Source organism: Sapajus apella, unplaced genomic scaffold (genome assembly GCF_009761245.1).
Source record: "Sapajus apella isolate SASKATOON/1434 unplaced genomic scaffold, GSC_monkey_1.0 scaffold32, whole genome shotgun sequence".
Classification (NCBI taxonomy): Eukaryota; Metazoa; Chordata; class Mammalia; order Primates; family Cebidae; genus Sapajus; species Sapajus apella.
The window spans coordinates 24,551,893-24,565,521 of record NW_022436972.1 but is presented as its reverse complement, the minus strand read 5'-3'; the positions used below and the strand labels follow the sequence as shown (position 1 = coordinate 24,565,521).

General features: G+C 39.0%; 1 protein-coding gene across 1 annotated transcript in view; it reads right to left on the bottom strand.

The window, feature by feature from the left end:
* MTRF1 (mitochondrial translation release factor 1) overlaps positions 1–12,985 on the bottom strand; it is a 32,465-nt gene extending 19,480 nt beyond the window's left edge. Inside the window, exons 1-5 of the mRNA XM_032294816.1 lie at positions 12,852–12,985; positions 10,024–10,449; positions 3,204–3,295; positions 1,629–1,710; positions 1,289–1,431 (exon numbers count right to left, since the gene is read on the bottom strand). Coding sequence (XP_032150707.1) covers positions 1,289–1,431; positions 1,629–1,710; positions 3,204–3,295; positions 10,024–10,441 — 735 coding nt within the window. The 5' untranslated portion in view covers positions 10,442–10,449; positions 12,852–12,985. The remainder of the gene's footprint in view (positions 1–1,288; positions 1,432–1,628; positions 1,711–3,203; positions 3,296–10,023; positions 10,450–12,851) is intronic.
* Between the last annotated feature and the right edge of the window lie 644 nt (positions 12,986–13,629).

The window sequence follows — 13,629 nt, the reverse complement described above, 5'->3', positions numbered from 1 at the left end:
AATAAAATACATATTATTTTATTAAATCATATTCTTATTAATACAATTTTCAACAGCTTCCTATTGCCCATCAATCAAAGCTTTTCAAAATATACCCATTCAAACCTACTTCAGAGATTACTTCCCTGACAAGCTATGGGTAAACTGGCCTCCCCACTGCCTTACCCACACACCAAGACCTTTCCCACCACCATGCTGCTGCTCAGGTTGTTCCTTCCCTCTGCTCTCACTGATAATCCCCTTTCCTGATCATGGGTTGTATCTGAAATCTGTACCAAATACAACTTCCTTATGCAGTATGCTGGTTCTCATTTCCCTCTACTGCTCAACCTACATTATTCCTCTCTCCCCACTTTGATAGTTTGTGGTTTATTACTGATGACTCCTCTGTCTGCTATGATGTATCACTGTGTAACCAAGCAGAGGAAAACTTTCAGGTGGATTAAAAGAAAGGGGCAAATGAAAGAATTATCATCATATGTTTTGAATCAACATGCTTGAGTATTTAAAGGTAAAGAACTTGCACTGTTTGTCTATGCTGTATACATTTTTTTTTTTTTTTTTGAGACAGTGTCAAACTGCTGCCCAGGCTGGAGTGCAGGGGCATGATCTTGGCACACTACAACCTTTGCCTCCCGAGTTCAACTGATTTTCCTGCCTCAGCCTCCTGAGTAGCTGGGACTACAAGTATGTGCCACCATGCCTGGTTAATTTTTATATTTTTAGTAGAGACAGGGTTTCGCCATGTTGGCCAGGCTGGTCTTGAACTCCTGACCTCAGGTGATCCACCCACCTCAGCCTCCCAAAGTGCTGAGATTACAGGCATGAGCAACCGTGCTCAACTGTCGTATACATTTTTATCAGCCCAAATAGAAGATTTTGAAAATAAAGACAAATGATTAACTTTTTCTGCATTCTCATAAAAATCAAATACATTAGCCACTTAGTCTAATTAGTAATACTTTCTTACTATATTTATTTTAAAAATAATAAAGTTATTTAAAGTAAAAACCTTAATATACCTTTGCATTAAATAACAGAGAAAAATGATTTTGAGGCAAGACAGGTATCTAAATTCCTCAGGGGAATTTTCTCTAATTCACATATTTCTTCCTAGACAAATGCTTCCTTCCTTCCTACTCTCTTCTTCCAGCTAACAACTCTACTATTATAGTAAGCTACTGTGACTCATGAGCCTATGCCACAGTGTTTAGTAGATACACACCAAAAGTTTCAAAAAAATGAGATAATATGGTTCTAGTCAACATCAGAGGTAAAATAATTTTTAGTATTTCCTATGGACAAAATCCTCAATATGCCTACCATAATCTGCTGGTGTATAATTCAGAAGTTCAAATTGCCAGTGCTTATAGCACGAATAATTCTGGTACATGTCAAATATTTCTCGGGTAAATTGTTGGCAGATGTCACCTAAAAGAAAATACAAAAAATATTTAGTCAGAACAAATTTCTGAAACCCATCCTTAAGACTAAGTCCTTCAGGAAATAAAGAATCACTATTTCCAAATTTAAATACATTTAATGGACTTTTAAAGTCAGTATTATCAAATAAATGTAAAAGTCAAGGACTTTTTAGATCATTTAAATAATAAAACAAGTTTACTGACCTCCAGTAGTTCTTCCAGATGTCACCTCTAAAATAACATCATTTTTGTCGTATTTCTCCTTTGGCACAAGGCTCTGGAAAAGCTGGAATAAAAATCAGCATTTTTGTGTATATTTTCCCCGGTATACTATTATTACTTGAATTTAGATAAAAGCCCCCCAAAACATTGAAAAAAAAGCAGTAATTGGCAAAATCATATAGTATCCCAATGTGGGTATTCCAAAAATGTTATAATAAGTATAACTAATTAGGCCTAAAATAGGTGATCAATTCATGTTAACAATGGAGTTACTTGTTAGTCTACTTTCTGCACTGTTATCAGATTATCTTAATTTTCTAGAATGCAGAAGTTCAGATCAAAGTCCAGGGTGTTCCATTCAATTTTCTTCAGATTTTGGCTCTTATAATTAGTTCTGAACAGTAGCTTCTTTCATCTAATGAATGAAGTAAGGCTTTGAAAGTCTTCGCTTTGACAAATGATTTCATATTATCTCCTGCTGTAACTGACAGCAGACACCATGCCATGCTGTGCCTTCTCAGCAGAGTCGCTCTAATTAAAGACTATGTTGAAGACTCCCAAGATAAGGCTCAAATGGAGTTTCTCAGCTGTGACCAGAAAAAAAAGGGGCTTCCTAATAAAGAAAGGCAACAACTTTCCTCTTAGGAAGAAAAGGGAAGTAATTTCATTATTACTAAAAGGTTTTTCAAATCAAACTAAAAGTACCTACATGTCATGGCTCTCCCTACTGCTGATTTCTGAAATACTCCGTCTCTGCTAGAAATGACATAGTCTATGGGAGATAATATCAGACTAAGAGTCAAACATCTTCTGCCCTTGATTAACTGGTTCACTTCGTAATAAAAATAACTGATATCCCACTTAACCTTCCCCTTAACTTTTCAAAAAGTCCGTCTCTTGGATTCCCAGAGCAAGACAGAGTGAAGGTAGGAGGATGGCAAATATGACAGAGGGAGACACGGTATACAGTAGTGTGTTCTTCATTGTCTTTGTCATTGAGCAAGAAGGAAAACAGACCACTATTGAAGGGAAATCTTCCATTTCCATGTCTAGGAGATATCAGCTGGTGCTGATACAGTATCATGAACCCTGAGAGGATCCGGTATGCGACACCCCTACTAGACCTAACTAAAGATGTGTGTTAACCAACTATCTCTACACCTTTGGATTCATTCCATTCTATCCAGATTGCAAATTTCCAATCCTTAATTAACAGTCACCATGAACTCCTCCTCTTCTCACACTTAAAACCCTCTGACTCTTCCCTGTGGTGAACTAAATTTCTTTACCAGCATGTATTCTCTTGCTTAACAAGTTAATAGACTCAACTCTGAATTTTTTTTTTTTTTTTACCCTGGGAGTCTCTGTTTTTTAATTTGATATCATAATTTCTTCATTCTAATTCTGCAGTAAATTATAGAAAACCAGCTTGATCACATATCATAAGAGAACACTTAAAAGTATTTGGAAAGCACCTTGAGCACCAAAGCAGAGTCTAACAAAAACAGTATTCCTTTATATAACAGTACTGAAATGAGCCTACCTCTGAAAACCTACCTCACTGTATAACATGTTGATTTTTTGAGCAATGGTTTGCCTTTCTTCCAGTGCAAGTTCTTGTAACTGCTTTTCATCTTGTTTACTTAGGCCTAAAAGCCAGCAACAGAAATAATGTTAACGTTTTTAAATCCTTACAGAGAAACTCCTAGGTAGCATGTTCCTCTTTGGCTACTAAGTTTTATTTCAGTTTTAAAGGCAAGGGATTATATACAAAGGAACATTTAGAATACCTGGAGAATGTCAATTAACAAGTATTTGCAGAGCATTTCCAAAAACCTCAATGTGAAAAGCAGTATAATCATGCCCTCCAAAAGCTTGTGTTTATTTAAAAGGTAAAATAGCTTAAAGGATTTAATATCTAAACAAATCAATTTATTAAGAGAAGTGACAAAAATATGGTTAATATAGAAACCCACATTTACAAAGCTTATTATTTGAATGGCTATATAAATCAGTGACTAATCAAATAAGTTTAAAAAAGGACTAGCTAATTAAATATAAACCCAAATCTATTAATAGTAGTGACAAAAATATGCTTAATATAGAAACCCATATTTACAAAGCTCGTTATTTGAATGTCTATAATTATGTAAATTGGTGATTAATCAAAGAGGTATAAAAAGGGATATAGCTAATTAAATATACACCCAAATAAGGTAAATTTTAGAGCAAACTGGAGTGAGCACTTCTTGTCTAAAGGTGGCAGCTGTAACTCAGCACACTGTGACACGGTCCAGCACAGCTAGAACTTCCATATTATCCAAGAGAAGTCAGAAATCAGAATTCTTAAAATCTCTTGTACATACTCAGTTCACTTTTTTTTTTTTTTAAGAGAGATGAGGACTCATTATGTTGCGCAGGCTGACGTGCAGTAGCTATTCACAGATGTGATCATGGCGCACTACAGCCTCAAACTCCTGGACTCAAGCGATCTTCCTGCTCCAGCTTCCCAAGTAGCTGAGATTACAGGCACGTGCCACTGTGCCTAGCTTAGCACAGTATTTTAAAACACAGAGCATGGCCAGGTATGGTAGCCCATGCCTATAATCCCAGCACTTTGGGAGGCCAAGGCAGGTGGATCACTTGAGGTCAGAAGTTTGAGACCAGCCTGGCCAATGTGGTGAAACCCCATCTCTACTAAAACTATAAAAATTATACAGGCTTGGTGGTGCACGCCTGTACTCCCAGCTACTCAGGAGGCTGAGGCAGGAGAATCGCTTGAACCCGGGAGGCAGAGGTTGCAATGAGCAAATATTGCACCACTGCACTCCAGCCTGGGTGACAGAGAAAGACTATCTCAAAAAACAAAATAAAATACATATCATGTGTGTCAGACAAAACATACATTTTTGTAACCTGTCCTTTGTGGGGAAAATGGGCCTTTTTTTTATTATTTCCAAAGCAGAAAGTTAAATCATGGAATTCTAGCAAAACAAGATAATGATGATCTAGTTATTGACCAAGGATGGTAGATCTCATGACCTTTGACTCCACTGCTTTAGAGGCCTTCGTCAGTGGCCATTGCTGCAAATTGAGGTAAAAAATTCTGACTCTTAACAATAATTATAAAGAAAATAGAAATGAAGAATCATAATTACAAAGAGAAGACTCTTTTATTCTCTAATCATGAAAGTCATTAGGGTCTGGTGGGATTCTATGCTTCATTCAAGCTTTCAACATTTAACATTTTGCTAGACACTGCTAGTTTCTGGGGAGACAAGGAAGAAAAAAACATGGCTTCAGGCCTCAAGTGGCCCAGTCTGGTGGCAAACACATATACATGATTACAATATGTGACAGGGCAGTGCCTGTGTGCCATGGGGGCATAAATGAAGGGGACTAAACCAGACTTCAGCACTTAAGGAGGGCTTCCTGGCTAAGGCATCGTCTGAACTAATTCTAATTATGGATCATCTGTTGTATAATTTTAATGTCACCACTGGTACCACATTGTGCACATATGTCACAAATGGAAACCAGGCTGACATTACTTAATAGATACCTGCTGGTTCAAAGGTATCAGAAAAACCTTCTGATTTGCAATCATATAAAATTATTTTTGTGGTCTCTTATTATTTGCTGTAAACCTGTAGAATCCTGTCTAATTCAATTTCATTATATCAACAAAGATTCGAGAACCTATTATACCCCATGTTTGGTGCTGAGATATAAAAATGAGTCAGACACAGGACCTGACCTTGAGGAAGAGACAATGGGGTTAGGGGCTTAGGCAAAGACAATTACATAAAGGATCATATATAAAACAGAGAAAGGCAATCATACTTGTTTTGCAATGGGTACTGAAGTCAAAGTATGACATCCAAGCCAAACTTTGTAAGAGGACTGACTTTTAACAAGGTGAAATGGGTATGTTAACAATGTGAGCAAAGATACAGACGTGGGACAGCATCAAAATATCCAGAGAATGGCAAGTTGTCTATTTTGGTTAGAAGGCAGTATACGAAAAGAGAATTAACATAGTACACTGAGAGGCTGGGGTCACTCTGAAGGGCTTATAAATGCCAAATCTAGAAACCTCTACTTATAGGCAATGGGACAGGTGAATAACATGAATAAGATTGCACTTAGGCTGGGCGCGGTGGCTCAAGCCTGTAATCCCAGCACTTTGGGAGGCCGAGGCGGGTGGATCACAAGGTCAAGAGATCGAGACCATCCTGGTCAACATGGTGAAACCCCGTCTCTACTAAAAATACAAAAAATTAACTGGGCATGGTGGCGCATGCCTGTAATCCCAGCTACTCAGGAGGCTGAGGCAGGAGAATTGCCTGAACCCAGGAGGCGGAGGTTGCGGTGAGCCGAGATCGCGCCATTGCACTCCAGCCTGGGTAACAAGAGCGAAACTCCATCTCAAAAAAAAAGATTGCACTTCGACTGGGAAAGCCTAGAGGTCAGACTACAAGTTAGGGATTGACTGTAATCAGCTAAGTCTGAGATGTAACGAAGATATAAATTAGTGCAAGGAACGAAGGGGACTCATGCAAGATACATCACAGAGGTAGACCCTACGGGACTTTGAATCATCCACCGAGCAGTGATAAGAGCAGAGGCTTTGGAATCTCATTGCTTAGGTTTAAATCCTTGCTCCTGCCCTCATTGGCTGAGTGACCTTTGCAAATTTAACCTTTCAGTCTCCTCATCTATAAAATCAGGGAAAATACAGGCTGGACAACGTAGTGAGACCTCGTCTCTACTAAAAATAAAAAAATACCTGGGAATGGTTGCACACACCTGTAGTCCCAGCTACTTAGGAAGCTGAGGTTCGAGGATTGCTGGATTCCAGGAGTTTGAGGTTAAAGTGTACTATGATTATGCCACTGCATTTAAAAAAAAAAAAAAAAAAAAAAGAGGCCAGACGCAGTAGCTCACACCTGATCCCAGCACTTCAGGAGGCTGAGGCGGGTAGATCACGAGGTCAGGAGTTTGAGACCAGCCTGGCCAATATGCTGAAACCCCATCTCTATTAAAAGTACAAAAATTAGCTGGACATGGTGGTGTGCACCTGTAGTCCCAGCTGCTCGGGAGGCTGAGGCAGGAGAATCAATTGAACCTGGGAGGCAGAGGTTGCAGTGAGCCAAGATCACACCACTGCACTCCATTCTGGGCGACAGAGTGAGACTCTGTCTCAAAACAAAAACAAAACGACAACAACAACAACAAAACAAAGAAAAGGGGGGGGAATAATAATATATACTACTCATAAGGTTACCTAAGCATTCAAATGAGATATTTGTAAAGCACTGAGCTTAGTGCCTAGCACCTAAGAGGACTTTGTAAATGTAGCTATTATTATTATTATTATTATAGAAGAATTGTAGAGCTAGTAGAGCCTTTAGAAATGATGTAATCCAATCTATTAATGTTATTCATGATTCAACCAAGACTGAAAGAAATTATGCCAATTTAATTAGAATGCATTTAGTAAACTCCTACTGTGTACAAGCAATCTTCTCAAAACTAATAATTACAAATTTGTGTGGCATTAAACCTATGTAAGAGACTTGTGGTACCATCAGTAGAAGGTAGAAAAATGTCAGGCTTTAAACATTCAGGACTTTATAGGTATAACAGTGACTGGCCTGTACATCACATATTACCTCTAAGGCTTAATGAGACAAGATGGGGGACAGGAGAAAATCTAGAAACTAAAAGTTAATAGCAAAATCTGGATAAATGTTGAATCATAGGTTAGTTCATTGAACTTTTCTCTCAACTTCTGTATAAAAATTTTGGAAATTTTTCATAAGAGAAAACATGTTGAGGCAATAACAGTATTAAGAAATACTAAAGCCGGGCGTAGTGGCTCACACCTGTAATCCCAGCACTTTGGGAGGCCGAGGTGGGTGGATCATGAGTTGAGGAGTTCGAGACCAGCCTGACCAACATGGTGAAACCCCACATGCACTAAAATTAGAAAAATTGGCTGGGTGTGGTGGAGCATGCCTGTAGTCCTGGCTACTCGGGAGGCTGGGGCAGCAGAATCCCTTGAATTCAAGAGGCAGAATTTGCAGTGAGCCAAGATCACACCATTGCACTCCAATGTGGGCGACAGGGTGAGACTCTGTCTCAAAATAAAAATACTAAAATAAAAAACTAAGATGAAGCATAGCTCGTAGTCTCAGCTACTCAGGAGGCTGAGGCAGGAGGATTGTTTGAGCCCCGGAGTTTGAGTCCAACTTGGGCAACATAGTGAGGCCCCATCCCTTAAAAAAAAAAAGATAAAAAATAAACATGCCATATAAAAAAATAACTCAAATAGATCAAAGACCTAAATGCATGGGCTAAAAATAAAAAATATGTAACTCTTTTAAGAAAACACAGATGTAAATCTTTGTGACCTTAGATTAGGCGATTTTCTTAGATATGATTCTCAAAACTCAAACAATAAGAGAAAAAAAGATAAATTGGACATCATTAAAATTTAAAAATATCATGCTTCAAAGGACAGCATCAAAGATAAAGAGAAAAACCACAGAATGGGAAAGTTTTGCAAATCATATATCTGATTATGGACTTTTATCTAGAATATAAAGACCACTTACAGCTCAATAATAAGAAGACAGTTCAATTAAAAACTGGCAAAGGAACTGAGCAGTCATTTCCCCCAACATGATATACAAATGGCCAAAAAGCACTAGAAAAGATGCTCAACATCATTAATCTTCAGGAAAATGCAAATCAAAACCACAATAAGATACCACTTCACACCCATAGGATTGGTAAGCTCCTTAGGGCTTACCCCTTGCTTCCTACAACAATGCCTGGCTCTTAGTAAGCCTCCAGCAGATGCTGGCTGAATAAATGACTAAATTAATGACTGAGTTAACCTTACCAGATTCCTAGAAAAAAAAATCACGTTAATTAAACTACTACAAGAAATCTAGAAACAGTATTTAGATATTTCCACCTTGAAATCCTAGCATGGCAACCCACATATAAACATATTCAGATTTTAGAAGGTTCTAGATTTGAAAAATAGGTAGAACTGATTGTTTTCAACACCTGGTTGGTAGTGTATAAACTTCTGGAGAATGGGGGTCTTGTCCGAGTGGAGATGCTTTGTTTGGTGCTTAAAGTAATAATAAAGACACTTAGGCTTATTATCTGATGATAATAACTATGAATAATTCTAGGATTCTAAGAAATCTGTTAGCTGTTTGTCCTGGCAAATATTTCCAGCCATTAAACATACAAATTCCAAGTAATCTAAAACTACAATTGGAATAAACATTAAAGAATAAATTCAACATTTACAACATTAAATATAAAGCTTCTTAGGCTGACGTGGTGCTCACGCCTGTAATCCCAGCACTTTGGGAGGCCAAGGTGGATGGATCACCTGAGGTCAGGAGTTTGAGACCAGCATGGCCAACATGGTGAAACCCCGTCTCTACTAAAAATACAAAAATTAGCTGGGCGTGGTGGTATGCTCCTATAGTCCCGGTTACTCGGGAAGCTGAGGTAGGAGAATCGCTTGAACCCTGGAGGCAGAGGTTGCAGTGAGCCAAGATTGCACCACTGCACTCCAGCTTGGGTGAGAGAGTGAGACTCTGCCTCAAAAAAAAAAAAAAAAAAAGAAATATAAAGCTTCCTTCCTTCATGGCTCCACTAACACGTGGTCTCCTCCAGGAAGCTTTCCTCTTTGCTCCCATGAAACCCTGTACCTTCCTCTAGTAGAGCAGGTCTCACATTATAAACAATACTTAAATTTTAAGTTTCTCACGTTAGATCATAGAAGCCCGTTGATGGGGTAGGAACTGTATGTGTAGCCATAGCATGTAGCTACAGTGTTCAATAAAGGTTTGCTCAATAAAATAAAGTTTCTGAAAAGGCCAACATTTTGTCTCGCAGACTCTAAGACCATGGCAAGTACCACGAGGAGCCCAGTTACTTAGTATAGTTGGTCTTTAGCAGCTAAAGTATGTACAGAATCCTGTTCTTTCCAGTTGTTGAACTTATTACCTGTAGGTTTTATGAAAGACTGAGTTCAGGCCAGCCTCAGTGGCCCAGTGGCCATAATCACGTCACCTTGGAAGGCCCTGGCACAGCAGTCCTAGCTACTCAGGATGCTGAGATGGGAGGCCAGGACTTAGAGGTTACAGTGAGCTATGAATGAGTCACTGTACTCCTGCCTGCGCAACAAGTGAGACCCTGTTTCAGTGGAAAACGAAACAAAACAAAGACTAAGTTCAATAAAGCTTGAACTTAGAAAATCAAACCTGTACTTACACACACACATATAAGTATGTGGTTTTTTTTCATAGCTCTTCCATAGGACACATATGTATCTTTTACCTACTTTTACACATTGATTCTAATTCTTCAATTGCTTGTTTAGCCTCCTGAATTTCTTGGTAAATGGCTGCAAGAGGTGCCAACTCAGCACGCCTTCTGTTCAAGGACCTTCGGTTCTCTTCATTCACGGAGAAATGCTGCAGACATTGCTCAAGTGTTTGGTACTCCTTATTCAGGTTCTCCATATATTTCTGTAGTGCTTTATGCTTCCAGAGCATCCTGGTGTCTTGATGACAATATCTCCTGGACCAATTCTTACTTAGCAGATGATGAAGAATGCAATTCCTGTTTTGTCTAGAAACCTGCATCCTTGTATCAAAATGTATCTGTCCAAATTGATGAGAATGGAGCTGGATGTGACAGTGGAGGTAACCATTAAGAGATGGACGTCTAAAAAGCCAAACACACAGGTGTCGATTCATCTCAGCATCTGAAATACAACAAACACAGACTTTTAAAAAATCAGCTGTAAAAATACATACATAATAAAGCTGGAAGGAACATCAAAAAATCTTGTTTCATTTACTGTCTCAGCCAACTCCAAACAGTCGTAAAATCCAACTACCTACAAAAAGAAAATAATTCTTCAAATGTATGAATAATGTATTAAAATAAATAAAAACACATCCTGGCCAACATGGTGAAACCCTGTCTCTGCTCAAAATACAAAAATTAGCTGAGTGTGGTGGGATGTGCCTGTAATCCCAGGTACTTGGGAGGCTGAGGCAGAAGAATCCCTTGAACCTGGGAGGCGGAGATTGCAGTGAGCTGAGATTGCGGCACTGCACTCCAGCCTGGCGACACAGTGAGACTCTGTCTCAAAAAAATAATAATAATAAATAATAAAAATAAATAAATAAAAACAGCACTGCTTCCTACCTGCTCAACATATGGAATTAACTAAAGCATATGAGGAGTACAACTAACAAATACATCAACCGAATGAATTAAATCAGTTATTTTCTAGAAAGTATCCAGAATCTAGAATTGAGTGTATAAACAAGCTCTTGGCAGCAATGAAAACATACAAACTTAAGGTGGCTCAAAGAGTCACTTTCTAAAGTTTGGAGAAAATATTATTATTATCTTGTATAATTCTTTAATTTTAAGGATCTAGATGTCCAAGGAAGTCAAGTAACTTAATCTATTTAGTCGGCTGGATAGAGACAGAGCTGGTATTAGAATATAAGCTGTCTCTTCAGGACTCAGTACTTTTCAAAAGTGCTTCCCTTTCAGTTGAGATCCTAAAGGAAGAACAGTTCAAGTATTAACAGACCAAGAAAGTAGGGCTGGTGAAAAGCAGACAGTGGCAACAATTATATTAAGTGAAAAAAGCAAGGGACAAAGTAGAATCTCAATTACATTTAAAAACTATTCTACAAAATGTGGAATACATGTTACAAAAAAAGCACATAGAGTATTTTTTATAAAGAAAGTTAAATAAGAAACATACCAAAATGTGCCGGGCACAGTGGCTCACACCTGTAATCCTAGCACTTTAGGAGGCCAAGGCAGGTGGATCATCTGAGGTCAGGAGTTCAAGACCAGCCTGGCAACATGGGAAAATCCTGTCTCTAATAAAAATACCAAAAAAAAATTAGCCAGGCTTGATGGCACGTGACTGTAGTCCCAGCTCCTTGGGAAGCTGAGGCAGGAGAATTGCTTGAACCTGGGAGGTGGAGGTTGCAGTGAGCCAAGATCGCACCACTGCACTACAGCATAGGTGACAAAGCAAGACTCCATCTCCAAAAAAAAAGAAACATACTGCCGGGCGCAGTGGCTCACGCCTGTAATCCTAACACTTTGGGAGGCCGAGGTGGGTGGATCACCTGAGGTCAGGAGTTCAAGACCAGCCTGTCCAACATGGTGAAACCCCATCTTTAAAAATAATAATTTAAAAAGAAACATACCAAAATGTTAATAAAATGATTTATAGTTGTGAGATTATGAATACATTTTGCTTGCGATTTTTTCTACTTTTCAGTGTTTTCCAAGTCTCCTGCACATATAGCATGGATTACATTCATAATCAGGAAAAAAAAGGTTAGTTTAAAAAATTACAGGTTATGTGAAATTGGCTGTGTACAATAATTATCTGTTCTCCTCCCCTCCAACAGAGATAATCAAGAGCTAACAAAAGTACACAATGGTCTTACTAAGAAAGAGAAAATATAGTGTTCCAAGAAAAACACTTTGCCCCTAAAACCCCGAGGTTCAAAGTTGAAATAAGGGTCAAGCCACGCACAGTAGTATACACCTATTGTCCCAGCTACCCAGGAGACTGAGGCAGGAGGATCTCTTGAGCCCAGGAGTTCAAGGCCAGCCTGAGCAACATAGTGAGACTCCAACTCAAAAAAAGAATGGTCAAAATTTATCAAAATCAACCTGTACTGTCTCCAGTGATCCTACTATGCTAGGAGGTGCATTGATACATTAGGTCATTTGATCACTGTAAGTCTGTTAACTTAGCATTATCACCTAGGAAATAAAATATTCAGAATGGTTTTAAAATATTCAAAGTTTCCAGGGTTCTACTGATAGATTTTAGGATACTGCATCACATTATTAAAAGAAATGTGGAAGAAAGCACCAATGGCCAGCTGTCACAAACGTTACACTCCATCGCCCCAATGTTTCAAGCGTGTTAGAGAAAGTGTGTCCACTTGCTAACAGGCAGAATAAAGACTAATAAATACATGTCTCTAATGCTTATTGCTAAAATTTCCATTTTAGGAACAATAGTAGAACGAATAACTTTCAAATTCATGAATCTTAACATTAAAGAAGAAAAAAAAAAAACCCAAGATGTTTACTCTCCAAGATTAAATACACCTGAGAACAGCACGGCTTCGTCATTACCGATCACAGTAACAGTATTACTCTGATGCTTTAGGGAACGTTCTGAGCGTCGGCAGGTCAGAAGTGACAGCCCGCGGGGCACCAGCACGGGCAAACCATGCTGTGTAACTCAGTATATGGAGTGATTCCATAAAGAGGCAATATTGGAGGCGGCGGGGAAGATCAGGAAAGAACTGTGAATACCTAAGAAAAAGAAGAATGGAAGTTAGCTCTCTTTACTGAGGCCGGAGCCTTCCGAGACCCACCGCATTTCAGCCCGACAAACCCGAGAGCACGTCCACTTCCTGGTTCACTTCTTCCGGGTTAACACATGCTCCCAGCCCCTCCTCTGCCACTACCCTTCTCCGGAGGAGTAGTCCTCGAGCATGCGTTAACAATGGACTAAAAAGACATAACTGAACTAAATGAGAAAAATGAAAAAAGCGAGAATGAAACTGTCATGAGAATACCGGCCTCGCGCCACACTTATCCAGATTGCGACCCCAGAGCGTGGGTGCAGATGGTGGGAGGGGTCAAGGCGGGAATAAACTACAACTTTCAGGAGCGACCACCAAAGAATCCTGGGAGTCGTAGTTTACCTTGCGGCAGCCTCCAACCCCCTATGCAGCCAAAGGTGGAGCTTTTGGTTTTCACAGTTAACTGCAAACCTAGGAGAGAGATTCTCTACGATTCTGATTAAGCGATCAAGACTTACAACATATTGCATGTGAAATTACAATTACAATTATAATGTAATTATACTGCTGTCTGA